Source organism: Pleurotus ostreatus (genome assembly GCF_014466165.1).
Source record: "Pleurotus ostreatus strain PC9 chromosome Unknown scaffold_3, whole genome shotgun sequence".
Taxonomy (NCBI): domain Eukaryota; kingdom Fungi; phylum Basidiomycota; class Agaricomycetes; order Agaricales; family Pleurotaceae; genus Pleurotus; species Pleurotus ostreatus.
In genome coordinates this window covers 1059482-1086719 of record NW_023503158.1, presented here as the reverse complement: position 1 = coordinate 1086719, position 27238 = coordinate 1059482, and the positions used below count along the sequence as shown (strand labels likewise).

At 51.7% G+C, this 27238-nt stretch overlaps 11 protein-coding genes across 11 annotated transcripts; 7 read left to right on the top strand and 4 right to left on the bottom strand.

The window, feature by feature from the left end:
* Positions 1-65: 65 nt before the first annotated feature.
* Positions 66-1816, bottom strand: PC9H_004827 (uncharacterized protein; the record flags this gene model as incomplete). The annotated part of the gene is made up of 4 exons (XM_036774408.1): positions 66-642; positions 693-812; positions 865-1042; positions 1093-1816. 4 exons carry the CDS (start codon positions 1814-1816, stop codon positions 66-68), a joined length of 1599 nt encoding a protein of 532 aa, XP_036632910.1.
* A 475-nt stretch (positions 1817-2291) lies between these two features.
* Positions 2292-3440, top strand: PC9H_004826 (uncharacterized protein; the record flags this gene model as incomplete). Its single annotated transcript, XM_036774407.1, has 2 exons — positions 2292-2324; positions 2373-3440. The coding sequence occupies 2 exons, from the start codon at positions 2292-2294 to the stop codon at positions 3438-3440; spliced, it is 1101 nt and encodes a 366-aa protein (XP_036632909.1).
* Positions 3441-6968: 3528 nt separating this feature from the next.
* On the top strand, positions 6969-9218 carry PC9H_004825 (uncharacterized protein; the record flags this gene model as incomplete). Its single annotated transcript, XM_036774406.1, has 5 exons — positions 6969-7332; positions 7385-7482; positions 7540-8476; positions 8565-8703; positions 9017-9218. 5 exons carry the CDS (start codon positions 6969-6971, stop codon positions 9216-9218), a joined length of 1740 nt encoding a protein of 579 aa, XP_036632908.1.
* A 625-nt stretch (positions 9219-9843) lies between these two features.
* On the bottom strand, positions 9844-11435 carry PC9H_004824 (uncharacterized protein; the record flags this gene model as incomplete). The annotated part of the gene is made up of 10 exons (XM_036774405.1): positions 9844-10216; positions 10267-10336; positions 10386-10431; positions 10485-10569; positions 10621-10706; positions 10756-10832; positions 10883-10978; positions 11028-11129; positions 11181-11291; positions 11342-11435. The coding sequence occupies 10 exons, from the start codon at positions 11433-11435 to the stop codon at positions 9844-9846; spliced, it is 1140 nt and encodes a 379-aa protein (XP_036632907.1).
* A 378-nt stretch (positions 11436-11813) lies between these two features.
* Positions 11814-13222, top strand: PC9H_004823 (uncharacterized protein; the record flags this gene model as incomplete). Its single annotated transcript, XM_036774404.1, has 2 exons — positions 11814-12032; positions 12089-13222. 2 exons carry the CDS (start codon positions 11814-11816, stop codon positions 13220-13222), a joined length of 1353 nt encoding a protein of 450 aa, XP_036632906.1.
* Positions 13223-15053: 1831 nt separating this feature from the next.
* PC9H_004822 (uncharacterized protein) lies at positions 15054-16269 on the top strand (the record flags this gene model as incomplete). Its single annotated transcript, XM_036774403.1, has 7 exons — positions 15054-15133; positions 15183-15356; positions 15410-15538; positions 15587-15658; positions 15712-15853; positions 15908-16076; positions 16130-16269. The coding sequence occupies 7 exons, from the start codon at positions 15054-15056 to the stop codon at positions 16267-16269; spliced, it is 906 nt and encodes a 301-aa protein (XP_036632905.1).
* Positions 16270-16818: 549 nt separating this feature from the next.
* PC9H_004821 (uncharacterized protein) lies at positions 16819-17585 on the top strand (the record flags this gene model as incomplete). Its single annotated transcript, XM_036774402.1, has 3 exons — positions 16819-17159; positions 17222-17291; positions 17352-17585. 3 exons carry the CDS (start codon positions 16819-16821, stop codon positions 17583-17585), a joined length of 645 nt encoding a protein of 214 aa, XP_036632904.1.
* Positions 17586-18371: 786 nt separating this feature from the next.
* On the bottom strand, positions 18372-19776 carry PC9H_004820 (uncharacterized protein; the record flags this gene model as incomplete). The annotated part of the gene is made up of 5 exons (XM_036774401.1): positions 18372-19007; positions 19261-19350; positions 19402-19534; positions 19588-19678; positions 19728-19776. The coding sequence occupies 5 exons, from the start codon at positions 19774-19776 to the stop codon at positions 18372-18374; spliced, it is 999 nt and encodes a 332-aa protein (XP_036632903.1).
* A 143-nt stretch (positions 19777-19919) lies between these two features.
* On the top strand, positions 19920-20939 carry PC9H_004819 (uncharacterized protein; the record flags this gene model as incomplete). Its single annotated transcript, XM_036774400.1, has 6 exons — positions 19920-20226; positions 20285-20422; positions 20475-20567; positions 20627-20698; positions 20753-20863; positions 20920-20939. 6 exons carry the CDS (start codon positions 19920-19922, stop codon positions 20937-20939), a joined length of 741 nt encoding a protein of 246 aa, XP_036632902.1.
* Positions 20940-23937: 2998 nt separating this feature from the next.
* On the bottom strand, positions 23938-25736 carry PC9H_004818 (uncharacterized protein; the record flags this gene model as incomplete). The annotated part of the gene is made up of 3 exons (XM_036774399.1): positions 23938-25375; positions 25432-25502; positions 25557-25736. 3 exons carry the CDS (start codon positions 25734-25736, stop codon positions 23938-23940), a joined length of 1689 nt encoding a protein of 562 aa, XP_036632901.1.
* A 1013-nt stretch (positions 25737-26749) lies between these two features.
* Positions 26750-27000, top strand: PC9H_004817 (uncharacterized protein; the record flags this gene model as incomplete). The annotated part of the gene is made up of 2 exons (XM_036774398.1): positions 26750-26839; positions 26878-27000. 2 exons carry the CDS (start codon positions 26750-26752, stop codon positions 26998-27000), a joined length of 213 nt encoding a protein of 70 aa, XP_036632900.1.
* Between the last annotated feature and the right edge of the window lie 238 nt (positions 27001-27238).

Sequence of the window (27238 nt, the reverse complement as noted above, 5' to 3'; positions counted from 1 at the left end):
AAGAAGCATTTCAACGGCGATGACAGTTGTACCAGGGAATAATATATGGTATTAATATCAAACTCCTATAGTTTGGCCTTAGGCTTGTCGGCAGTGAAAGAAGCAGTTTGTGCGTTCTGCTCGCGGCCGTCTTCCCACCAAACGACAGTTACAGTTATATCGTCACGGTAGCGTCTTGAGTAAGGGGCAGGTATACTTAGAAGCCAACGTAATTTGCCTTCATCACCCCCTCCAAATGCGTTACGAATCAGATGCGTGCTGAGGTTATCGTCAACGAACGCCCATGAACCTTCGCCATCTTTGTTCTTCTTGTTCTTTCCCTCGACGCCCAGGGAGCCGGTGGAAGTCGGTACTCTAGATGATAGCTCCGATTTCGAGACTCTGCCTTTGACGCCAGCTAGATGCCCGCCAACGAGCTTGACGACGTCGTCATTGGATAATTGGTCCCACAGCCCGTCCGTGGCGAGAACCAGGAAACGCAAAGCGGGGGAAGTAGAAGGTGAGGAAGACTGATCCAGGGGCGGCAACGAGAGTTTGTGATGCTTCACAACAGGTTGTGCGGTAACATAAGGTGGGGTTTTGAAAGAGGAGGGGGGCGGCCGCATTGAGCGGCCGTTACCAGCAAGAAAAGCCTCGCTTAGGCTGACCGACGGTCTATTAGCTACGGTGACAAGGGAAGAGAACTAACGTACACTTCTTGAACTTCTCGAGGCCATTTGTAGCGAGCGTCGCCAAACGCTCGGGAGGGCTCAAGTCCACCGAGGATCCGACCCTCACGCACAACTTGTTCTCCGGGGTGCTCCGCTTGAACTCTATAGAAGTATGAGTTAGTGGCATATATGCGCCTGCAAACGAAGTAGATACCTTTGGATCTCGGAGGGGTTTCTTCCGGTCTGGTCTTCGCTCAGTACTTCGATTCGCCACGTTCCCTTGCCATCGTCTGTTGGCTCCCATACACCAGCGACTGCTCTGCTATCACCTGTGCACGCGACGTAAAGATTGCGGTGAGCCGTATCGAAGAGAGCCATTAAGGCACAGCTGCCTAGACAATGTTCGTGAACACGATAAACACTCGCATGGATTACGACGAACCAGAGATAGCGGGAAGCATCGTCTGCAAAGCCATGGGGTGCTGACTGAGATCTGGTATCTTCTTGTCCTTGAATGATTGACCGTCCATATTGTTGGCCAGCACTCTTAACGGTGCATTGATAAGTTCATTGTCCAGTTTCTTGAAGGCATTCTGAATTGCCTCTGAAACCACGCTTGGGTTCGAGTCCGACGAAACGGCCGGGGTCGTTGGAGATGATGTTGACCACATACTTCTTAGATAACTAGATTGAGCAGAATTCTTTTGTTTTGGAATGAGCGACGAAAGCTCCAGCGCGACAGCGTTAATCAAAACGCGCGAAAGCAGTTTTGAGGTTTCATATCCTCCATGGCCATCCATAACAGTATAGAAAAGCCAGTCTCCGGGTCCAGATGGATCCTCTTGATCTCTAGCAATAACTTGCGACGCATTAGCGTCTTCTATGGGGTCATTCGATGCCAGTGTCGCCGTCGTGTGCTTCCAGACAATCCCGCCGGGTCTTGGCCTCGCTTCCTCGGATGCATGTTCTCGCACGCGTGCGTCGACCTCCGACATGGGCAGCAAGCGCAGAGTCTTGTTTGTCATCACGACTTTGCCGTCTTCGCCTTTAGATTTGACGGGCAACTCGAAAGTCTGGTTCCTGGTGTAATAGTATCTGTAAAAGGCGTATCCCGATGCGCCCACTACGCCTGTAGCAGCTATGGGCTTCCAAGCATTCCGTAGCATAGCCAACGACGTGTGTCTGTATCATACATGGTAGTGGTACGAAAGAAAGAGATTACGGCTGGGCTCACCTGGGTAGAGGAAACAAAATCCGCTCAATTATACGGATACTTGACACTGATTTTTCCTAGTGTAGTGGTGTGTCGCGCTCAAGCTGTCCCGACGTCGTGTGCGTCGTCTTCCAAGATTCTTGACCCGCCGCGAACGCGCCTACTCTTGAGCTTGTGACGATGTCCTCGACAGTAGGAGACTTTCCCACACCTCCGAGATCCCGTCGGCGCGGAGGCGGAGATAACCACGTGGCTTTGTTGAGACAATGAGTGGTCGGAGTCAGACACGGTTGGACTCGTCCAAATCTCGGACCAATGCAGAATTCGACAGCCATCATCAATTTTGAACTGTAACTTTTACAAGCAGTGCTCCTCCGTGTACCATATCCCGTATCCGAATACCCTGTAAATCCCCTTCAAGCTTGGCCATGAACCCACCAGAGCCAACGCCACCGTCAATAGTGAGTCAGAAAGTGCATATGAACGCAACACGTCCTCAAGATTCCCAGAAGATGAAAAGCCCTGAAACTGCCCAAATACTGCTGCCAGCATCGCCGTCAACGGCGACGGCGACACCAGCTAGGTCGCGCAGGCAAGCCCAAAAGTTCGATCAGCCGACGCCTGAGCAACTCGCCAAACTGGGCATCAAAGTCAGAGACTTTGCGTATGAGAGCACCCTGCCCCCTATCCGCGCATATGTCCCCCGCCAAATACAGCCGAGTCGCCTGCCCACCGACCCAGATGTCCTTGGTGGGCCATCAGAACAGCGCTCTGTGCAGCGGATCATCCCCCCTTACCCCCGACACGTCCGCCAGCCGGCATACGCTGATCTGAGGGCGCTGAATGTGGAGGCGTCGCTTGGCTTGGTGAGCTCGTCGCAGCAGAGTGACTACTCCGCGCCGTCCAGCTCGCAGCCCCCGCTATCGTACTACGAGTCACAGGCGTCCGAGCCGTACATCCGCACGCCGACAGTCACGCCGAATGGGTCTCTGCAATGGGACGTTGAGGACACGAGCGCGGTGCCTGCTTCGCAGCTGGAACCCAACACTGAGCCAGAGCTACTGTCGTACGCTGACCTGGGTTTTCGCGACCCCGACGAAACACCAGAACAGTTACAACGCAAAGCATCTCTCGTGCCTACAGAAGTTGGCTCGAACTTCTCTTCCCCGCTGTCATCACCCCCGGGATCCCTTCCTTTGATCCCCCCTTCCAGTACTACTCCCGCTGCTCCATCTTCGCCTGCTGCACCTGACGCACCACCGCAAACCACGCCTCAAGATGCAACACATCAAACCCCACCCTCGGAGCCCTTGCCAGACATTGCCTCGCCGCGCTACTACCTCCGCAAACGCCCAGCACCCCCCTCCCCAATATCAACCGCCTCAACCCGCCCGAGTTCACGTGTACGACGGCTCCCCCCGCAGCCCACAGTCACACCACCACACGCAACTCATCCACCGCATCCCCCAATTGCCACGGTGCAATCAGCGCATGCTAAAGCCAAACCACGCAATGGGCATAATTCCCCTCGACCAGTCGCCGTGCGCAGGTCAACAAAAGCAACACCCGTCAGATGATCATAAATTATCACCTTCACGGTGTCTAGCCTCCTCAGATGGCATAGGTGGCATATACCATTCGTGGGCAACGCGTCTATCTTTACCCCTTCGCTCATTCTTCTTGCACCCATTCCTTCCTTCCTTCAACTTCCACCGCTCTTCTCTAAGTACATAAGCATATTCAATCGCCCCCGCTGGATCAAGCATTTGCATTTGCATTCGTTCCCCAACCTTTCATTGGCTTGTATCTTTATTCTGGCCTCATCCCCTCACTTCCATGTTGTTCTTGTTCTTTACTCACGGCCGTGCGCACATAACTGTTTTGCAGTAGTAACCTTAAAGTTAAAGACGACACGAAAGTTACTCAATCGCTCGTGTAATTGTAGCTCGTCGCCGTTCGATCACATTCACATTCTCCGCCTCGTAGCAAGTGTATACGTACTACGCATTTGTACTCTCTCACTCTCAGTCTCATTTCCATCCAAAGCAGGTGTAAACCTTGATGTACACCATATACAAGTGGCTTCCTTTGACATACACATGTGCCCATTTCCGAGGCACGTTGGCCCACAAACATAGACTATGCTGGCATAACGATCAGGCTGAGTCTCAGGTTATATCCAGAGCGTGTGCGTAAAGCCACCGACATGAAGCATGACATCACGATCGAAGTACGTTCGCAGCAACGAATGAACGAATGCGAAACGAGCCATTCGGCCATTCGGATTCAAGGGAATAAGAATTCAACTCGCTCAACGTTCACGTTCAACAATGATCCAGATCCAAAGCCCAGAAGAAGTGAATGATTTGAACGCCAGGGACGACGATGCGGGGGCTATTGAGGCAGCATGACCTCACCTGTGCACCTGCTGATACCGCTGATGGCAAGTAATTCATAGCATAACGCGACCCGTGCGGCATTCGCAGCCGATGTATACAAAGCAACTACATAGTAACTCTTCATCTGAAATAAACGATCCGTGTACCCTTCGTAACATCTGCTTTGTGAGGCCGAGTCGATCCGTTGAACGAGTTCTAGCCCACGACGCGTTGTATCGATCCCTGGCTTCCTCGCGAAGCTGCCGTCACATAGCACTATCCTCGGTACTTCCGCGGAACCAAAATTCCTGCTGAGTTTCCTGATGATTTTCTAGATAGATAAACGAGGTACTCCAGGTCGCCAGTCACTTATGGTCAGGATATCTCGGCCGCGTTCGAAACCCTTCGAAACCGTCCGCTTGGCCGCAGCGCGACAGGAGGGCGATGATCCATCCGAGAGCTGTTCCTTTATCTGGCGCGTCGATGCCAACTGGCTGGACAGCGGCGAAATCCACGCCATAGAAATGCATGTGGGTTCCAAGAGAAATTTTAGTGCAGGAATCCAGGCGTGCAGGAGCGAGGGGCAGCGCGAACAAAGATCGTTCTGATCAGGCAGGCCAGAACTTAGGGGGTTGGGTGCCTTCGCCAGCTAACTATCTCGAGCCTGGAGAGTCACCGATCACTGAGTAATGAATTAGTGAATGCTGAGCAACGGAACGTCTCGGAAGGCGGCGGTACGGTGGGGATTTGCAACTTGTGGAAGTACGCATGGAAGCCTCGATGGTCGCAATAGGTACTAGATGCGCTGATTCCGCAGGCGAAGAAGGCATCTTATCAATACCTAGCACACTTGCGAAGCTGCCGTAGGCGTTAGTGCTGGCGGGCTATACTCACGCGGGTAAATGGTCTATTATTGGGATGGCGAAGATGGGAGAACACTCACCTCGCCAGAGTCCGACTATGATGGCTCTATGAATGACTCGGATTCTCTGATATGATCCAGAATCCAGATACCGTCATGGGGAAGGGGAAGAAGCACGCCGTACGTGTATTTTATTCCGTTTCGGCGGCGGAAGTTGTTGTGCGTCATTCCGGCGGAACGATCACAGCGTCTGGAGTTCTTGCAGGGCTCACCTAGACCTGGCTGTCGAACTAATTCTCCAGGCAAAGGTAGCGGAGGCACGATGTCGGGATTATGCCGTTGGGCGTTGGGAGGTTGGCCGAGCCAAGGATAGCTTGAGCTATGTATATACCGACTTTGAGCACGCAAACGAGCAAGACGCCTGGTGCATTGTGTGCGTGGAATTCGAGTATAGCTGGGATAGATCGTCGACGTGGTCTGGTGTACTTATCTGAGATTCTGAGACCGCCCGTGTGTGAGAGAATATGTCATAGGATGGTACTTCCACTTCTCCGGAAATACATTGTTCGTCCCCGGTGTATGAGACAACTACGGCCTAGGACCAAGGAGTTGTGGTAGCGGGAGAGGGAATTACCTCCAGGGCATGGAAGCTCGAACAGCATGGAATAATTAGGGGTCCAGCAGAGGCTGAATGATCCTAGACGGCATTCGTCTTGCCTTGGATTGGGTTGGGCCGATAACGTTGTGAGAGAAAGGTGCTGAGCTGGAATTTGCTGGTAGTAAAATGACATGGAATTCGAAGGCCATGGGAATGCGGGGTATGAGTTATCACAGACTGGGGCAGCATGGCCAGGCTATCCACCTTGAATCCCATCGCCCGCCATCGCTAGAAAGCTAGGAAGTTGACGGCATGTCCAGATCCAACGTATTACATGGAGGCGGGCAGTACGCGGTTCGTTCATTTCAATTAGAGACAACACGCGGAGAAACTTCTTGAAAACGAAATCAACGCCTTCCTGAGGAAGAAGGCAGTCTGTTCGTCAGCTGGTGCCTAGCCATTAAAATAAAGTGTACATGTACAGCACCTTCGCCCCTTTCTTTTTAGTGTCGGGCCAGCCAGGGTGTGTGAGATCCTGCAGAACAACTTGGAATGCTACGGAATAACTGAGAACCATATCTGTGGGCACGTTCGAAGGAGCATGAATCGGCCACACGTCTTCCCACAGCAACAGGAGAGAAATTTGCCTGCCTCACGGAGGCCATGCTCCCTCACACCCCTTCCTCAGGAGTCCTGGTTTCGCGGCCGAAGACCATAACATCGATATTATCACTGATCTGCGAACGTGCTCGATGGCTAATCAGCTGTGATATTTTCGCCATAATGAAATTGCAATGGCGCACTGGGAATATTATAGACGAACGATCGATCAAAGAGTGTAGAAGCAAGTCATACAAACCCGGTCATCATGACTCTACCCAGAGCACTGGCCCGGAGGCAGTCCGTCGTCCGTGGATTTAGATAAAGCATTAAAAAGTTGCATATGGTCTGCTGCAGCGCGACATGCGCGACGTTGAATTCGGCGTGTCGTAGAAAGGTGGTGGCTGCCGATGCGGCGTATTGGCGGAAAATGAACGCCTGCTTGATTTTCTTCTGCATAAAATGGAGGCGGTTGGAAATTCAAAGAGGAACTGGCGGGGTGCCGGTGATCGGTCCGGGCCGGCAACTGAGGCGGAGATTGATAATTTTGAAGAATTCAAGATCAGAGATCATCGGCAGGGCATACTGCTATACTAACACCTGCTAAGTTAATAAATGGTATATATATTCGGGCCCATAATTCTACGGAATTCCTACTGTTCACCCAATGGACCCCCTCTACGAGTCCCAAGCCCAGTTCACCATCTCCCTCCTCCCCGTCTCTCTTTCGCTCGTCCACATCCCCCGCTCCCGCCTCACCCAGCTCTCCCATCCAGTCCTCCGCCTCATCCTCCAGCCGAAGCCTGCGTTCCTGAACATCACCTGCAATGAAATAGAGCTCAGCCTCTTTGCAGAGCACCAGATGCTCGAGGACTTTGAGTTGCTCGCTCGTCGCGACCGCCAGCGGCAGCGGGCACGCTCAGGCTCCACTGCGAGCAGGAAGAGCAGCTCCAGCAGCCTCGTGGAACCGGTGGAGATGTCGTACGAGAGGTGGAATGTTCTCCAGATTGACTCGCATAGCGATGCGCTAGGTACGCCCCACGCCGTTCTTCTATCAAATCACCCAATTTACCCTGTCCGAAGAGAACGCCGGTTCCAGGGTGAACGAGCTGTCGGCACCGCTAGCTGCTGCAGGTATATCTATCCTGTACCAATCTTCGTATATGAGCGATTTTATATTTGTACGTTACGAGGCACACTCGCACCGTCTTCATGTTGAATTGCTCCCCCCTCGCTAGGTTAAGGAATCCCGATTGCATGAGGTGATGAGTCTGCTCGCCCAGGCGGGATTTGACCTGTACTCTGCTACTCAGGATCCATGGACATTGTCACCGACATCTCACGACATCAATGCAATGGTCGACATGTCCACAACTACGATATTGACCAAGTCTCGCAGTAGCATGGACATAACTTCGTCGACGTGCACATCTCCCAAAAGCCAGTCGCCTGAGCGAACTAGACCGTCGCTACAACGTCAAAAGTCACACTCGCCTACAAACGTTGATATAGATGTCCTAGACCCCGACCTCGCTTGCGTAGGTCTCTCCGAGGAGAACATTGATATCTGGAGTCTGAAGATCGTAAAACTCGTTGCGTTCCCCGACCTCATCCACTCATGTCGTAAATCGTCAACACCCGCTCCCATATCAAAAGCCGGACAGTATTCGGCCCTATTCGGCGCTCCATACAGCTCGCTGTCGCCGACTTCCTTAGACTCCCCCTTATCGTCATATTCGACGTCAAGTGACGAAGAAGGGTACTTTTCCCAGTCCCCCAAAGATGGGAACTACTCCAATGGCTCTCTAACGTCCGCCTCGCGCTCTTACACGGACCTATCTAATCTAATGCCGAATACATCTCCCCTGAAGTCGGCCTCAAAACACGTCGTTCCCTCCGCCCCCCTTGATGCCCACAAACTATCGAACTCCCTCATCTCATTCAAAAAAGATTCTTCCGTGTCCTTCTTTAGCTTCACAAGGACATCAGAAGGTTCGTCATTAACGTTAGACGTGTCACTCCTTGCCACGCTCTTCCCGCCTCAAGAACGGTTCATGGTCATATGTAGCGGAGAGTTTGATGCACTTAGCGAGTCCGAGCTCGATGACCAGGACTGGGATGCCCCAAGTACCACGCACAAGTGTCTCCAGATTGACCTGCGACGTTTCGGATTAGGTATGTCTACCCATCTCCTTTCTCGTCCATCACTTCTGATCATCATTTCTTCCCTCTTATCTCTCCTTCCACTGCGTCGGCTCTCTAGATAAACACGGTCTCGTGAACCGCTTCTCCAGAGTTCTTGAGGAGAATCATATCAACCACATGTATAGCTCGACGTTCAAGACGGCAAACCTACTGGTAACTCCTTCCTCTGCTCGTTACCGAGTCCAGACCTCGCTAATGTGATGTCATTCTTGTGTTCTCCCATAGGTTGATAAACGCCATGCTCTCCGCGCTCAGAGCCTCCTTCGTGCCTGTTGAGGACCTCCTCAGTGGGAAAATACCCGCTCATCAAATTATATTATTTTTCTTACGGAACTCTCGATACCCTCGACCCATACCACATAACATTCCCGCAGAAGCACGACTCGCCAACGAATCCACCCCATTCTTGATTTCCCGCCCTCCCATACACCCCGTTTGCACAATGGAACCGACCCTTAGCGTCATCGCCATCCGATCTTCTTCGCATAAATGTTGAATTCATTCATTTAGTCCTTCCAACACGGACAAGGACGATATACCCCCTCCTAGCGAACCCTCCCTAGCCATCGCTTCCGCGATTCCATTGTTCACAGCCCTCCCAACCCTCCCAGTCGCTATATTCGGCCACCTCGCACATCCCTCGCTCTCTTCAACCGACCCCAGTCCGAAATCCGCCATCCAGACATCGGCCATCCATCAACCAACCGCTTAGCACCGTTTACTTATACATCCCCTCTCCCCTTCCATGCATCCACATATGTACATAGCATCACGACATAGCATCGGTATTTATCTCGCCTCCTACCCCATGCACTTAAGTTCTGGTCAATCAATTTACACACATTTGATGTTGTATTCATATCGTGTATGAACCTCCTTTCGTTTCCGAGTCTTGCTCACCGCCGGCGAGATGTGTAATACATAACGTAGATACGGATACACCCTTCGAACTTTCGATTTCCGTACCGAAGGATGTACTATCAAGGTAGTTTTTGGACCTTGTACGCTTAGGTGAAATGAAGTGTGTAACTGATAGGCGGGCGCGTATGAGGTAGATAGACACCGGGTATGTAGAGGCGTACCCGTAACAACGACATTGGCTGATGTTCGACACTATTGATGTGGCTCCTTGCCGTCCGTTGAACCTGAAGGCCTGACGACCCGGAGGAATCTGGGCGGATCGCGTTTGTCTACAGTGCCGTCGGAGTGCCGCTACGCGTTTTAGGCACACACAATCCATCACTTTCCTCGTGCTTCCACTATGACGAAACAATCTGATTCCGGGCAAAGTGTATGGATATTATCAGATAAGATCAAATACATCATACAGGGCGCCACTAGAACTCCTTCTTTGCGAGTGACTCTCGCGGAGATTGAGTATCAACGGGGCCTTCTTCAGGTCTTCTGCCACTCACTTTAACGAAACTCTGCATAGCGTAATCGGCACCGGACATCCATTGAAACAAATCCCTCAGGAAGCTTGGGAGGATAGGCATGAATGGTGCGAATTGGGTGTAGAATGGCATCATGAGAGTTTGGGAGTGCTGCTCGTCCATGGCGGCGATGATGGATTTGACTACTGTTACCGGGTGGAGGGACGGCGCGAGGAATTTGAACAAGGGCCAAGTGGGGAGTTTGGTGGTGGAGAAGAGGGGAGTGAGGACGTGTCCGGGGGTGATAAGCGTTGTACGAATCTGGGGACACTTGTATCTATAGATATATTAGCGATGAGTGGCGTTATGTAGCAGAAACTGTCTGACCTTTTGTCAAGCTCATATCGCAAAGACTCGTTCAGCAGCACCAGGGCTGCTTTCGACGCACAGTAATCGGCTACAAAAATATTAATACGGCATCTTCAACACGAGAGTGGGATACGTACTCATTTGCGCTGAACCAACGAGCCCCATGACAGAAGACATCGTGAACTAGGGAAGTATTCGACAAACGTTCATTAATGAAAACGGCATGGAAAACGCACGATGTGCCCGGATTTAGCCTCGATCATGCCGGGTAAGAAGGCTTTGAGGGTCCAGAAGTGAGCGAGCGTGTTCACATTGAATGTCCTGCAAGCCACGTTTAGGGTATGTGACTGAAGGGGAGGGAGGGGTGCGTACTGTTTAACGTCCTCTGGTGACAAGTCTAGAATCAGTTTTCCTTGCACTACCCCAGCGTTGTTTACAAGGACAGTCGGTTGTCCGATCTACACATCCGTTGGCTCAACTTACACGTATGAGAAGGGGAGGACCTACCTCTTCAATAATCTGCTTAGATACAGCTTCCACCTCCTCCCACTTAGATACATCGCACTTATAATAAGATATGTTATCTATAAGTACAAGTCAGTCCTGGTCAGATATCAGACACACGGCTACTCACAATTTTCGGTCTGAATCGGGTTGACATCCAGAACAACGACGTTTACGTTCCGAACGGCAAGCGTATTCGCAAGCAGTTCTCCAATTCCAGACGAACCTGCACCGAGGTTAAGCCTCAAGCGACAGGGTAAGTGCAAAAATCGTACCACCAGTTATAACAACAATCTGTTCACCCCAGTCGAAGCGACCAGGTCCAAACAGTAGGTTGCCTTGATTCCGGTAAAGTCTGGAGTACCATTTAAAGAACCCTGCGCTCATCGTTCGTCATTCTTTCTTTGTAGACAGTAAAGGGGGCCCACAGAAGAATGAAATGGCCACATAGTATACACCAGATATGACCACCACAGAATCCGTAACCTTTGCGCCCAGAAAGAGATAGAATATCGGTATGAAGAAAGTAAAGAATGGACCTATGGGTGAGGTGTCAGTTCTGCATTTCGCTATCTGGAAAGAAACGCACTGAAAGCCGTATGAGCCAGAACTTTCACGACCAAGTCAATGTCCAAGCTATCAAAGATTGGAGAAGGGTCGGAGTAGCTGGGTTCGTCGGACATGGTTAAAGGAAAGGTAGAAGTTGAAGAGAAGGATGGAAGGCGCAGCCTTTCTGAAATATCCAGTCTTCGATGCGGCGCAGTCTTTGATGTGATTTTGAAACTTGATGGTAGTGATATGTCGTGTATACTATCGACCCCTAACTGGGCCTACACGTGACTAGACGCGACTGGGCGTTGCCCCGCCACTGGGCCTACGGTTCTGCACCTTGACTTCAACCTTCGCTAGCCCGAACCGCTACAATTGGTAGCAATGTATCAAGAGGCGGGTGCACATTATTGCTCGCAGCTTCCCTTACTGACCATATCTCGCTCATCCAGATACCGAACCCGAGTGTAAGTCACCAGAATACCAACGGTCGCGGCGCATCTTCCTTTCCGATGGCGGGACCGTTTTCAGATGAATATGTTTGCCAAATATCCGGGGGACTTGTACCACCGGCTCCCGCCCTTCAGTTCTCTCATTCGGACTATTCTTCGTCGTCTTCGGGACCGCCAACACCCCCCGGCGAAACGATCGATTCCTATGCCTCGCCAATGTCGATTGATGCCGAAACTCCAAGATTACCGTCAGTGAAGACGTATGCAGATGCTACAAATGTACTCGCTAGTCTCTTCTTCTCGTACATTACGGGGTACTAAACGAATTGTGACAGCTTGCCGCTGAATTCCCTTCTATGGCCTCTGCAATTCTTGGGCAACCGCTTTCGCTGGAACCTTCTGGAGACCAACAGGATGACATGGGTCCGAAGCACACCATGGAACGACCTAACTGGGCCCTGGCGAGCGACCCGGAAATTGAGCTAGGCGAGTCTGACGAGCAAAGTCCATCCTCAGGAACCCAATCCGAGAAACAACGCGGTCGCTTGCGCACTCGGAAGAACCGGTCTGGCCGATGCGGTGGGCGATCTGAGGTCCAGACTAAGTTAGACCAGCATCTTTCGAAGGATCGTCGAATTTCGAGGGCGAAATCCAGTCCGTACTATCAAAGTTCCGATACGGGCAGCCGCGTTCGCCTTGACCGTGGTACGCTCAACCAGATACAAGGCTACTTACAAGAGAGCATACCTTTCGGCCGAACGCAGAGGCCTATGAGCAGCAACGCAAAAAATCTTGTGCTACCATCCAGAGAACAGGAACCCAAACCTGTACTCTTCCACGCGTACTCGTTGGGCGCTGGCCATGGTGCACCTGCCGCATCGAAGATGATCAACATCCCCCATGGTGGCGTTCAGGTTCAGGTTCAGCCTTGGGCAAAGTCGTCGATTGCTCCCGTCCCTGCCGGAGGCACACCCCCGCCTGCTAATAACCGATCCATGGACTGGAATATCGCTCGCAGCGGCCTGTATATTGGTGCATCCCAGCCTTATCTAGACACGAGGAACTCAGCTCACGCGCACAATAATCCCGGGATTAATAAGATCGCCGAACCACAACAGCACCTGCGACATAGTACAGCTGGCTCGTCTCTGTCTGCCATTCCACCTACTCAGCCTATGTCTCTTCTCGGTATCTTGAATGATCCTAAGCATACTCCGATGCCGCTACCTCAGTCTCAGCAAGCTAAACTAAACGGTGTTAATGCTTTTCTGCCCACCCAGCGCCTCGGACGCACCTCCCTCAATTCTTCTTCGTCGACCTTGTCTCTCGCCGGACAACTACCCGCCTTCCGGTACGAAGCTGCGCACTCGCAACAGGACGCTAGCTTGTTATCACCTGGCTCGCAACTTGTGACTCTCGGGGACGCCGTCGCTTCGCTTTGTCTAATGGAGGATGACGATGACCTATGACCCCAGCCTTTCTCGCAATATATCTCAGCCATCGGCCACCACTGTGTACCATTTAATAAGCCGTTTAAATCTTGAATTTGTGCAATGTTGCCCCTTCGACGTGTAATTCCTCGCGAAAATAATGATTAGCCTTGAATCCTCAACAACGAAGGCCGAGTTCCTGAGGATGTTGATATGGTTCTTGGAGGTCTGTGTAGATGCATGGATCCTGTCAAGACGCGGTCCCTGGTAGGCGTGTTCCAGGTGGAACAACCTGGTGTACGCATGGTCTATGACCGATTAAAGCAATATAATCATTGCATTTCACTTCGTCGTCACAGTGATCGTGTGCAGCCCCGGTGTGCTTCAGGATAGATTGCTTGAACCCACGTTTTGATAAGCAGTCAATGAGCTACAAGGCGCTGTATTTGGTGAAGCAAAGCTCGTATGGAACCCCTGGGGAAAGTAGGGGCTCTGGACTGAAACGGCAACATGATCCTTGTGGCCTTCTCATTCCGTTGTTGGCCACTAAACAAATCGCAGGACCGTATCGGCAATGTCAGATACCCAAGGACTTGATAAACTCCACATCCACGATGGATACAGGCTTTTGGACTCCACCCCCTCGACGGTTTTACTGCCGCTTTTGCAGACTGGCTGGCTTCATGGTCGGAACGATCTCTCTTCAAGCAGACGAGATCACCCCTGCCTAGGGCCTACGCGACTGCCGTACGAGCGGCGTTGTGACCTACTATCACAATAATTCAGATGCAACTGGATCATCAGCTATACGGCAAATTTCATAGAAGACGCGAAAATACACGCGAACGCCGAATCTACGACGATGGCACTCACAGCCTTCGACTTTCGGGGAAGTAGATCACCTTCAGCTAAGCGAGTCTCGTGGGGTCGTATCTCGCTAGCGAGGCAGAAAGGTTCGCGGCGCCTGTATATCCTACCCTTTCATCGATTCCATATCGTGATCAATGGGGTCGCAAACACATGCGGACGTCATATCTCTCTGGAGGCCTTCATGTCGACGATGTGACCTGCTTCGGTCACTCTCAACGCGTGCAATCTCGCGCAATCGTCAATTTTTCTGCCGCGTGGGGACCGGTCATCCTTGTCGACCCGGATCTGTGAATTCTACCCAGGCTGCCTTCAGGCCTTCGGGTGCGACTCTTTTCGCAAAATCCTACTGTGCCGGCCTGGAGTCTGTGTTTAGCACCTAGCTATCTTCGAGCTTCGTTCGCGGGGCGTCTAGTGCGTTTTCTTGGTCCAAAATCGCGGTGCTGTCTGGCCACACGATCCTATAATTTCCACATGGGCCAATATCGTAGGATGGCTGTCCATTTGTACGGCCAGGTGACAACTCTGCAGCTATGGTCCTGTTCGTCGAGGCGCCGTCTTCATGTGGTCCACTGATTCTGAAATTGCCAATCTGGGCGACGATACGCAGTCTTCACACTTCAGTCAATCTGCCTGCGCATCACCTGGTGTGCTGCACGGCGACCTTGTATTGTCTGGGCTTGTTTAAGATCAGGCCCTTGTGGGTTTCATCTACTGGATGACGTTCGAATGGCGAATCGTACATCGCTGCCGCGCATCGGATGTACAGGTGTGTAGCTTGTGGACAACTTAGATATCGCTAAGCGACCAAGTATCCCGCATGCTGAACTTGGCCCCAGATTAGGCATGGCCGGCCGTCGACTCTTGGATCGGGTTTGCTAGGAGGTGAACAACGGTATAAAAGACATACGTATGGTAAGGACACTCCTCACCAGCCAGGTCCCCCACTCCCCAGGTCCCCCTTCGACTTCCAGTCCTTCGGCCTCACATTACTTCCTATACAATGTTCTCCTCCACCCTCATCGCCTTTGTCTTCGGTGCTGCCGCAGTTCTTGCTGGCCCCTTGGATCTCACATATCCTAGGTTTGCTAATTACGCACGGTGAAAAACTTGGGTATTCATTCTCTGTCAGGATTTGCGGAAGCCACCCCAGCAACACCAAGCTCGTCGCTGCTGAGAGGAAATTCGACGCTCAGATGGTCGCTCCTGGCGCCAGCCCCATGGGTGGAGAACCGACATCTCCCAAGCTCAATGTCTACTGGCACGTCGTCAGCAAGGACGACACGCTTGAAGGCGGTAATGTCCCGTAAGTTGCCCTTTTTTACTCCTTTCAATGATTTGCTAATCCGTGAATTGAAGGGAGTCCCAAATCACGGAACAATTGGAGATCCTGAACAAGGCCTACGACAATACTGGCATTTCCTGGAATTTGGTCAACGTTTCGCGTACTATTAATGAAGAATGGTTCAACGAGGCTAGCCCCTACTCGTAGGTCTATCGGTGTCCGCTTGGCTAGCAATATTTGAATCTGTTTAGGCCTCTGCAAGCCGATATGAAGTCTGCTCTCCGGGTTGGTGGCCCCGCCGACTTCAACGTCTACACTGTCGGGTAATACAGCCTCTTTTTTACTACCAAGAGCACCCATTAATAGTTGTTCATAGTTTCAAGACCGGTCAAGCTGAAGGTCTCTTGGGATATGCTACTTTCCCTTCCGATGTCGAAGCGGAACTTAGTGACGACGGTGTCGTCTTTTTGTTCTCCAGCGTCCCAGGTGGTGCCACCGAAAACTTCAACCTCGGACATGTAAGTACATACTGGCGCTCCTCCGGCACCTGTTTATCCATGCCTTACCTCTAGACTCTCACTCATGAAGCCGGTCACTGGGTTGGCCTCTACCACACCTTCCAAGGTGGTTGCGCCGAGCCCGGCGACAGGGTAGCTGATACTGTCCCCGAAGCTAGCCCTGCCTCTGGCTGCCCTGTTGGACGCAACACCTGCAAGGAAGCTGAAGGTGTTGACCCCATTCGTGAGTGTCAACACGCCATCATCCCCTCGCATAGGGCTGACCCTGCTCATCAGACAACTTCATGGATTACTCCTTCGATTCCTGCCTCAACGAGTTCACCCCTGGCCAAATCGAGAGATTGCAAGCTCAGATGCGCACTTTCCGAGGTGTTCAATTCGGTGAGACCACTGAAGAAGGAACTGCGGAAGCATAAATCACCCACAAGAAATTTATGACATTCATTTATTCTCCTCGGAGGAGGACAGGTTCCTCCTGCTTTTTCCTCGTGTACAATACATAAATACTTCTACCATTCGAAACTTCCCATGTACTTTTTTATTTGAACTTGATGTATTTGTTTCAACCTGTCCCTGATTCTGAGAAGGATACTACGTCAGAGGATGGGAGGTCGCGGCGATAATTGGTACTGCTTCGTGCCAGAAATGGCTGTGGGCGTGGCCCGGTGTTTCAATAACAATTCAACAGTGGGGAGTGCGGTGCGGTGAGCCTACACCAGGGTAGATAACGACGAACAGTTCATCAAGGAGGTCGTGGTCTGCATTCCTACTGCGCTGCGCAGCGCCGCCGCTCGAACCTACACTCTAATCCCGCCCATCGACGACGCCCTTCACATTGACTTCATCGTTACTTAATTCATTATTGTCGCCGTGCGTGCTCCTATAAAGGACTGTGGTCCTTACTCGGGTCTGGGCAATTACGCGTATCTCGCCCCTCTTGGCAGACGATAAGGGTTTCTTTCGCCATGACCATGTACCACAGCGGCAACGACGATTCCGAGGCCACTCTGGCATACATACCCCAAGCTCTCTCGTACCACTTCAGCCGAGATTCAGCCACCAACACGGCGCTAACGTGTCGCGACAGCCAGTACGGCTACATGGTCTCGACGTCCGCGAAAACAGGAAAGACGGACATATGTAGGGTGGATACACAGGCAAAAATAGCGAGCATCGACATCCGAGTCATGCTACCAGATCTTGTGTGGTTTCCGTCGAGATGTGGGTCGAAGCCAGTGAAGATACGGAGCTGGCTGAACGACGTTGGCGGCAAAACACGGGCGACATTCACTGATAGGGGCAAGCGGTAAGTGAGGCGGGGAGAGGATCGTCGCAGAATTGGAAGCTAATAGGACATCTGTGCTACAGGGCTATTGCGAGCATGCAGACGACACTGGGGAGTTGTATGTGGATATCAGATCAGTCATATCGCTTAGCAGTGAGTTCCGAGCAGGGTGCTATTTCGTAATGCAGTCTGTAAATTTACCTCCTGGTCTAGCTCGTGGAGGAAGCCAGCGACCGCAACGAGCCAATAGCTTATATCTCGCATCCAGAATCCAGATCAACACCTATACTTGTCGTCAACATCAGGGCGGCTGGGATTGTGGATGAGATCGTTGTGGCATCGATCATTCTGGAACAAAAGCTCCGCCTCAAGGAGCAGTCAGAATGGATGGCCTTGGAATCTGGTGACGGATACCAGTACGCGCTTTGTGCTCTAGCTCTGGGTTGATGTAGATAGCCTTACGAGCATCCTCCCAGTTGGGTTCATTTTTAGGGCTGCATTCCATTTCGACGGTGTACTTCTAGGTCATTTTCTTGGGTCATGCTGTAGTTGCATTGTTACAATAGCCATTGTACATTCTAAGCTGTACGATAGTATGATGACGAGGGGATGCTTCCAGCTGGTGTGCGGTGGTATTTCGGCGGGGAGACGGGTAATTGCACCTCACGCAACTGGTAACCAAGAAGCCATGTGCATTGCGCAGGTACAAAATCAGCATGAACGTTCAACACGAAGAGAAGAGGAAGACGTTTGTTTTTGCTTCAGAAGATGGTCACCGGACTCATAGTCAGGAGTCTGAGAAATGTACCTTAGCTTCGTCCGTGCAGCACGCACAGGAGAACATGATGCTTCGTGGTCTGATGTTGCCTGAGGGTTGACATGAATCAAAGCATGTTAAGAAAAGCATACGAAGCCGCGAAAAATGAACCCAACGGTAACACTACACGGAATAAAGGGGTTGATGAACGACAACAAGTAGGATGTGGGTTTTAAGAATACAGTGACCAGTCAGAGCCGGAAGTCCAGACTCCCAGAGGCAAAAACCCGGAAGGACGGCAGCTTCTAGCAAACCAAAATCTATCAACAAGGGACAGTGGATAGAAACCAACATGGTTCCCATCGGGTAGATGAACAAATATATACACAGGGAAGATAATATCATTAGAGTTGCACGTTTTCACTGGGACGGGGATAGTCAGGTTTGTTGTCAAGGCCAAGATGCAAAAGCGCGTCTTACGGTGCTTCGCCAACGACGTTTCCAACTGGATTGTAGAGGCAAACATGCAAGGTTGCTTTTCCCAGCCGCGCGTCGAAGATACCGTCGCACTGGGCTGTCGCACATCCTAGCTCTGTGGTTGACTTCCACACCACCTGTGTGAAGTGGCTGTAGTTGGGGAACTGGGGATTATATGAAGCTGCATCATGTGTTAGTGGAGACTTCAGAAGACGGACAGTGAGAGACTTGCAAGCATCCTTGGTGAATTGGCCGACGGCAGCGTAGATTGGGAACGCGCCAGTTCCTGCCACAATGTTCTCTCCATAAGGAGTAGAACTTAGAACACCTTGGGTGTTTCTGAACTCGCATTGACTGGCCCATTCCTGGGCCTTCGCTGCAAGGAAGGGGGACCACGAAAGTGGTTGTGCGCCGTGTTCTTCGCGTACTGCGTTATGCGTAGCGAGCCATATCGAAGCCTGAGGGGCTGCACGACGGTGAGGCTTAAAGTCACCGAGTCCGTGTGGGAAGGAGGCGCCTGCCACCACGAAGAGGCTGATGAAGCAGAGAACGAGCGAAAGGGCGTTGAAAGCCATGTCTTTGACAAAAGAGTGGATGGGGGCGAGCTCAAACAGCAAGCCTAGCGATAGTCGAGGCTGAAGGATGACCGTAAGGAGAGAATACTGCGGCCTGGAAATTTCGCGGAACCATCATGCTTGTGCTATTCTTGGCCTGGGATCGGTTTTTGGGTCCCACATGCAATAACCGCAACGTGGTTATCTGATATTTTTTGTAATCTTATCTAAGTAGTTCATTGAGAAGAAATACAACTCGAATACGCATCCCAAGGAGGCCTGCGGACGCCGTGCCAAGCGACGGTGACCAGCAGCCGCTCAGTCATCCTCTGACCGCACGAATCTTGTAATCCGTCCTGAAAGTGTCAAAGTCCTTCTCTTTCGTTTTGTATTGCTCTGACAGATTCGCGATCACTTTTTGTATCTAAGAGACTTGAGAGTCAGACGTCAAATGGAAAAGAAAATGGGACCATACCCCGTCGCGATTGGTCTGCAAAGCAGGAACAACATCTTTTACTGTCCTTTCTACAAGCACGCCGCCGATCAAACGAAAACATTTGCGATCGGGTTCTTCAGCTAGTACTTCTTCGAGTGTCGTCAAAACCAAGCTGCGTGCAAGACTTCAGCATCTGAAACACCACGGAGGCACTGGAATATACACCTGTGCTCATCAGCCTCTGATTCCAATTCACCGATCTTGCCTGCAAGGTTCTGCAGGTCATTTTGCATCGCATTGTACCTCTGCTGCAATTCTGGCTGATTATTTCACGGAAACCATCGCAAGAACATGCTGTAACGTACCTTCGGTGGATAGTTGAGGCAGCTTCTTGGCTTTCGGCGGATTGGACATGGTGGTAGGTTGCTTTGAGTTCGTTGCGCTCTGATTGGCTCATGGGGCCAGGATCCACTGGTGTGACTATATGTGACCCTCACTTTCCCGCGTCACACTTCAACTTTATTCCTTGCTCATTGCTGGCCGCGACGAAGGCCAATATGCGTGTCCCTAGAACATGGTTGCCAACGGGCGTGGCCCCTCGTATACCGCTAAATTTGGTCGCTTCATCGCCTCGGGCTGCCTTAGTCGCTCGCCGTCTACTTTCTTCGACCGCTCCAGCCCGCGCTGAGCCCATTCACCACCACGATCCCCTCATGAGTGACCTCGAGGCCAAGGTTCACCGCAAGAAGCACGAGCACCCCCACCTCTTCGATGCAAAGGGCAATGAGATTGACCCTTACAAGGGCGGCCCCAGCGCTATTGACAAGGCCGTCCATCTGTTCTTCTTCACCGAAATCATTCGAGGTCGGTTGCTTTTTGGGAAATATGTTAGGAGGTTGACCTACATTCGGCTGCGTTGTAGGCATGTGGGTCGTCCTGGAACAATTCTTCCGTGAACCGTACACCATCATGTACCCGTTCGAGAAAGGCCCGCTTTCTCCCCGATTCCGTGGTGAGCATGCGCTCAGGCGATACCCCAGCGGCGAAGAGCGATGCATTGGTTCGTCCTCTTATCTGTACCCAAACACCAGCTTATTGTAGCTTAATTGCAGCTTGCAAGCTGTGCGAGGCCATATGCCCTGCTCAAGCTATTACCATTGAGAGTGAGGCTCGCATGGACGGCTCTCGAAGAACTACCAAATACGGTGCCTACACCATTCCACCGCCCCCCTCGAGACTCGGGTGACTAACAAGCTTTTAACAGATATTGACATGACGAAATGTATTTACTGTGGGTTCTGTCAGGAGGCATGCCCCGTGGACGCGATCGTCGAAAGTAAGCTACAATCTTCCATCTTTTGACTGATATGAGGTTGAACCCCGTTTCTAGCTCAAAACCAGGAATTCGCTACCGAAACCCGAGAGGAACTTCTCTACAATAAAGAGAAGCTTCTCGCCAATGGGGATCGTGCAGAGGCCGAGATCGCTGCCAATTTGTATGGTATGTACCTCGATTTGCGTACTTCGATGTATGGTGACGCTGACCCGGTGGTTTAGCGGATCATGTCTACCGATAAAGCTAGGAGCTCTTTGGTCTTAGAATGGTCCAGAGGAAGACGGGGTTCGGAGACTTTGCTGTATACATGTTTGAGTTTAATACAGCGACCTCATAGCTTACCGCTGCTGACGTTTACAAGTCATACTCAAATAGATGTAGATTGCTACAACTTGACTCCGTCGGTGAGCCGTCAGCAAGCCCGCTACCGGGCAGACTCTCCCCGCGCGACGTGAACCAGTTTGCCCGCCCGTGAGTCAAAACTCTTGTACCGCCATTGACGACCCTTCGACCACTGAAATGCGGTATCTACTCACTTTGATCTGGTTCTTGTTGACTCTTGGTGACTCTGAAGCTCTGGTTGATGCAAAAATGACCTCCGTTTTGAATCGAGTAGTCCCCGTCGTCGCTGCGGTCTATCTCGGATATCTTAGACTGTGCCCGTCGGCCGCCGTCTTCTACCTCCTCGGGGCCCCAAGGACGTTAACTGCGCTGCTTGGCTGTTTTTTTGCTACTTCCTGGATTACCATTTTTGTTGTAATGGTTCTCATGAACGTTAAGATTGGACTTGACCTTGCATGACTCGAGTGACGCTCGGCAGTACGATCCTGATACATTCTATAGGTTCTGACTCCGTTGTCACCAGGTAGCTCAATCGCAAACCGGAAAGAATGCTATCAGCGAATCGAATGTTATCCATTTGAATAAGATGCACTGATGGGCGTCTATCTAGCCATCTATTATCTCGGCGAGGCGCCCGCTGATCGCAACTTGTTCTTGATCATTGTGCTATGGATAGCAACATGCAGTATCAGCATGACTGACATGAGCACCTGTTGGGTCACGGTCAAGGCCCTTATCATCTGCTGTCTCTCCTGACAACTCTCATGTTCACCCAATGACACCAATCGCTTGAGAACTGCACTTTCGGCTGGCCATATCTGACTTCCGAGTCTATACCTGGTGATCTGACTAGGCTGGCCTACGGAATACCCACATGCATGATACGTGGTCGGGGCTCGCTGCGCGCGGAACAGGGGGTGCTTGGTTCTTCGACGCTTCGACCCGGTATGGCTCCCAGGATGCATTCGTCCGCTTGGTTTGATCTGCGTCGGGCACATAGGGCATTCTCACAAGGCCTGTGCAGCTCTGGGAACAAATCAACAACTTGCTCTCATACCGGCGGTGATCCCAGTGCCATCATTGTATTCACGCTGTGGAATGTGACGCCGTCGACAACAACGGCGTGCGGCGTGCGGCGAGTCGGTCCCAGACTCCCAGCTGTGCGATCTCCTATCAACTCTGGCGACTGCCATGGCATCCATGTCCAATGGTTGCACTGCGATTGCTGTATCCACCTCTCGATGGGACCCATTGTGGAGCGGATTCGTTCTAGTGCCAAGGGCCGAGCGAAGATGTATTCTCTGTGATCGTGTTTTTCAATGTAACGGTCGATAACAAGTGGGCGAGCCAACGTCTACTCCTATCATTCCGTGCTTCATTGAATCTCAAGCGATTTACACCTCTATCACACCAAGCGGGAAATACCCAAGTCATGGGTTCCTACGGACATTTTGGTTCAACTCGATTGTTTCTCCATCGGGTAATCATTGAGTTGTGGCGAGGACACAGAAGTCGAACACGGAACAGAAGTAGAACAATATCCAACGGGGGGATCACTTGTTCACACAGTATGGCATCCTATACTGTTAACTCTTCTCAAGACGGCTCGCGTCGCTGCTCCAAAATCCACAGCCACTGGACAGATGGTTAACGACTACGTATGATCCCCTTCCTCGAACACAGCAGCCCGCTCGAAACGTATGTGGGGCGCCAGAATATCGGCCAACAGACCCCTATCCTTTGACTTGTTCTGGCAGTTCTGCATCCTCTCGGACCTCTCCTGCCACGGAATCCAGGGCCTCAGGTATTCGAGAAGACGACATCCGTAATGCTCCGAGCTCGCCAAGTCGGCCTTATCTGCCGAATATACTCGTCACGATAGCACGCCGCCGCGAAATGAGACGAGACGGACTGGTTCATGGGTATGTATATAGTGACAAGGGTTATGGGCTTTGTGGGGCAGCAGGAATTTCAAAACACTATAGTGGTATACTGCGCAATACCGTTTAGCGGCAGCGCTCAGTGATTGAGTTACAAACATGGAGTTGGGCTTCGGCCTCACCCACACAGCGAGTCCAGTCATTCAATGATCTGAGCGCCCGGAGCACGTCGGCGTCTCACAAATCGCTAACAGTATAGCTTCGGAATTGCGTCTGCCTGGTTTACATGTGCCGCCGTTTCAGCTTACAGCCCGTGCTCATCGTCGCTTGTAAATTCAAACTGACAAACACTCGGATTTAGTTTACAAAATGCTTGTGTGCTACTCGTGCACCTGTGTACCATCATGAGCCAACACTGACCTTGTGGAGCCAAACGTAAGTGTCTTGCTACTGTCCGAGGTCGCCTTCTGGTTAATTATCAGCCTACGGTGGGTACATAGTGACCCGGTAGCCCGATATACGTACACCACCGCCACGTCAATAATTAGTTGTCAATATCTCGTCTGTAGACGTATTTGAATTCACATCGCTCGGACGTACCTACCCCTGTGCAGATACTACTACGAACGCCACAGAAGTCACCGATCTTACTTCATATCCGGCGTAAATATTGATGACTTCTTTGACTACTGTCAAGTGCGATAGATAGCGCATTCGGTCCTGGACCTTACCCATACTATCTGACGAATCGTACACTTGGAGAACTCCAAAGGCATAATCCAAATATCAGCAGATCATGCTTGGATTGTCTGGTGATAAGTGGAGTGTCCAACTGTCGTAAACTTCGCGCGATAAAGAGTCGAGCTTAAAATCATCGATAGGAACATATAAGTAATGTGGTATGTAGCGGATTTTACAACAGAACGGCAATAGGAAATTAGCAGCGGACAGATAATAATCATAGACTGAAATGGCAACCTGAATCCAGATTCTAGGTTCTGGGAACTATTGCTTATTTTACGACTCCTCGTCCTGTCTATCAGAGGCCCGACCAAGGTGGCTATCTCGGTGGTACCTCTTCGACCCCCTATCCTCCGGCAACCGCCCTCCGGAATACTGCAAACCACCTGAGCCTGCAGAACCTTCGACGATGTCATTCTCCCCATCGGCATCGTTCCTACTTCTTTTTCTCGATTCCGGAGCTGGTGCGAAAGCGCCACCGCCACTGATTCCTCCTCGATCACGTTGTCCTCTGCCATCTTCGTGAACGAAGTCAAGTTCTTCATTTGCATTAGGTGGATTGACAGGGCGGAGCTTGTACGATCGGGACCGCTCCTGTTCATAGTAGTGCTGCCCCGCTCGTGAATCGGGCCTGGAGGGCCTGTCATCGCCCACAGAGACCGGAGTCCCAGAGCGCGAAACGGGAGGGTATACCCCAGGCCCTGACATATCTTGATAATATCCTGTATCATCGCGGATGCGGGAAGTCGGATGGTGGTCAGGATAATCAGTGTGATGACGTGCTCTTTGTTGTGGTGGTGAATGCATATGAGCGGAGCTCAATTCATTGGCTCTTTGGTGGTGTTCCCTGCCGCGCTCGCGCTCGCGTTCCCAATCGCGATCCCGGTCCAAGTCACGGTCAGGGTAGTCGTCAGATCTATTGATATATGTCCCGGGTCCCATTCGTTGATGAGCATGCATTGGTCTGCCCGACCTCGAATCAGTTGAGTGATGAGGTGAGGCTGGGATCAAGGGAGCCTGGTGCCTCGTATGGCCATGGGGATCACGAGGTGAGCCGGTCAGTTCGTGAACGTCGTGGCGCCGTACTCGCTCCGTCTCCGGTAAGGGAGGACTATGAAGTACATGTTGAACGGATGGAAGGCCTTCCGGATAATGGTGAAGACTGTGCCCTTGGCTGAACGATCGAGTAAGGGTTTGAAGCTGGTCTCGCGAGTGCGACGAGTGAGGATGCGACGCTCGTTCGTGTGATCCACTTGGGTGGTGCAGATGTGGACTTGATAGCGAATGAGAAGAGTGGGACGAGTGACTGTGAGCGCGTGGTACATCCAGGTGCTGCACAGGGGGTAGGTGGGTCGGAGGGGGTAGAGGAGGAAGGGGTTGGATAGAACCTGCTGACCCTCGCCTAGATGCATGGTGAGAAGACGAGATTGAGCGAGAGGGTGGCGCGACTCCAGGTGCAATGGATGTGTCTATCATCGGCAGATGGTAGTCTGATCCTGATGTTACCCTTTGTCCGGCCCCTGGGCGAGAATAATCGCCTAGCGGATGCTCGTCACCTCCATGAGGATATTCTCGAACGTCACGAAGGGGGCGACCCGGGTGCGAACTGCGTGGGGGTGGCGGGAGAGACAGACCATGAGCAGCATGCAACGAAGGCACATTTCGATCATCAGCCGGAGAAACTGGCAAAGCGGCCAATCTTTCATACAAGATACTGATTTGCGGCCAAGTCAGTTGACGAATTGGCGAATTTGCGGCCATTTTACTCACGACCGTTCCAGCTTCATTCGCTGAATGTTGCGCTTGGCCTGGAGAACCTTCCAGTGGAGGTTGTCATTGTCCTGGGATTGCCCCGCGTGAGCCCACGCGTCATGAGACACTGCGAATCGACTCACCGCCTCGATATCCTTTACTTTGCGTTTGAGTTCCTTGTATTTTGCCTGGTACTTTACATCTTCGGCTCCAGCTGCGATTCCAATTGGGGGGCGTGGCTTTTGTCGAGACGAATGAGGAGTTGGCTGGTGGAAATTCTGGGAATGAGCCAGGGAGGGGCCTGGGGAAGGATGCCTGGACATGATGGGAGGAGAGAAAGAAGGTTCGACTAGGACCCTAATCACGAGTCGAGCTGTTGGCAGTGTTGGAAAAGACTGACACTGTCACCGGCAAGGCGTTACTCTCAGCCTCGCCCCATTTCGGGAAATACCAACTCTCAGCCGCAACCATAAGCGACGTGTCGCATTTTGGACCTCCAGAGCCGCTGCTTTCTCCCGCAAGCAAATTACATGGGTAGTACGTGTGTGGGCACCGTCGGTACGATATCGTTCTGCCATTATTTTTCTCTGCGTTCAGCGCAATCCCTGCGTCGTTTCTGTGCCAAGCCTCTGTTTGTTTTCGAATCCCTCCATCGTGGGAGTAACGCACATTCTTCCCACGGTCACCACCGTCGGTTTCTGTGCCCAACGCCGCTGCAAGCGTCCTCGTTCGCTCGCTCACTCACCACCTCGCGTCCACTCCGTCTCTGGTGTCTTCCATTCTTTGTATTCGGCTCACCAGCGGCGTAATAAAGTGAGTATCTTTGTGATACCGCCACATGGGCTCGTTAGCTCACTTTTCCTTCTTCAGTGTCAATTCCATACAGACAGTGCGCGTTTATTGCTCAGTCTATATGCGCCACCTTCCTGAACGCCTCCCAGAGATATGCCCCCTCCGGGGGGCTTTGAATCAGTCAAGTACAAGCGTAATCTCCCCTTTCGTGGACCAGGCTCTCTAGCTATCCTCGGTGGTGTGACGGCCATTTGTGCCTATGGCTTCTATCGGCTTGGGAAGGGTAATCTGGAAAAAAGGCAAGTCCCCTCTATTGATTCCGTAGTGTCAGCTGGCTGTGAAACGTGTCTGGTGGTACCCCCGCTCAACGCTAAACGTGGGCCTCCATTGGATCCGGCCGCATGTTGCGACTGCTCTTATCAGTCACTTGGCCTCCTCCCTTCGGTCCGGAAAAGGAATGCGAACTGATTCGGTTGTCAATCTCATTTGCAGAGAACTACACAGAGAGAAAGTCTGGTCCAGAATACACCTCGTCCCATTGCTCATGGCGGAAGGCGACCGCGACGCTTATCGCCGCCAGCAGGCTGCGCTCGCGAGAGAAAAGGAGATCATGAAGGATGTCAAAGGTTGGGTGGTATGTACCCTTTGTTACCTTCTACGCAGCGGTGTCAGATTGATATCCTTCGATCGATCTCTTGCTTCCGCTCGGCATTCTACCCGCTACTTGATATCCAGCCTGGGTCAAGTGTGTACAACAATCCCAAATATCACTCGCCGGAGATTGTCATCCTGTGATGGTATCTCGTACCCCGATGTAACCATTGACATTGTGGTCAATCACATCCCGCATGCTCTCCCATTCTTGAATTCATTTTAACCAGATGGTGTTGAGTTTGCAACACATGCACTCGGCAAGATCTCGACATTGTTTATGGTAACTATGATTGGGCGTTCGAACTACTGGTGTGACTTGATATCGTGGCGTCAGACAATAGGCACCGGAGTCAAGGGTCCTAGTTACCTATTTTGATCC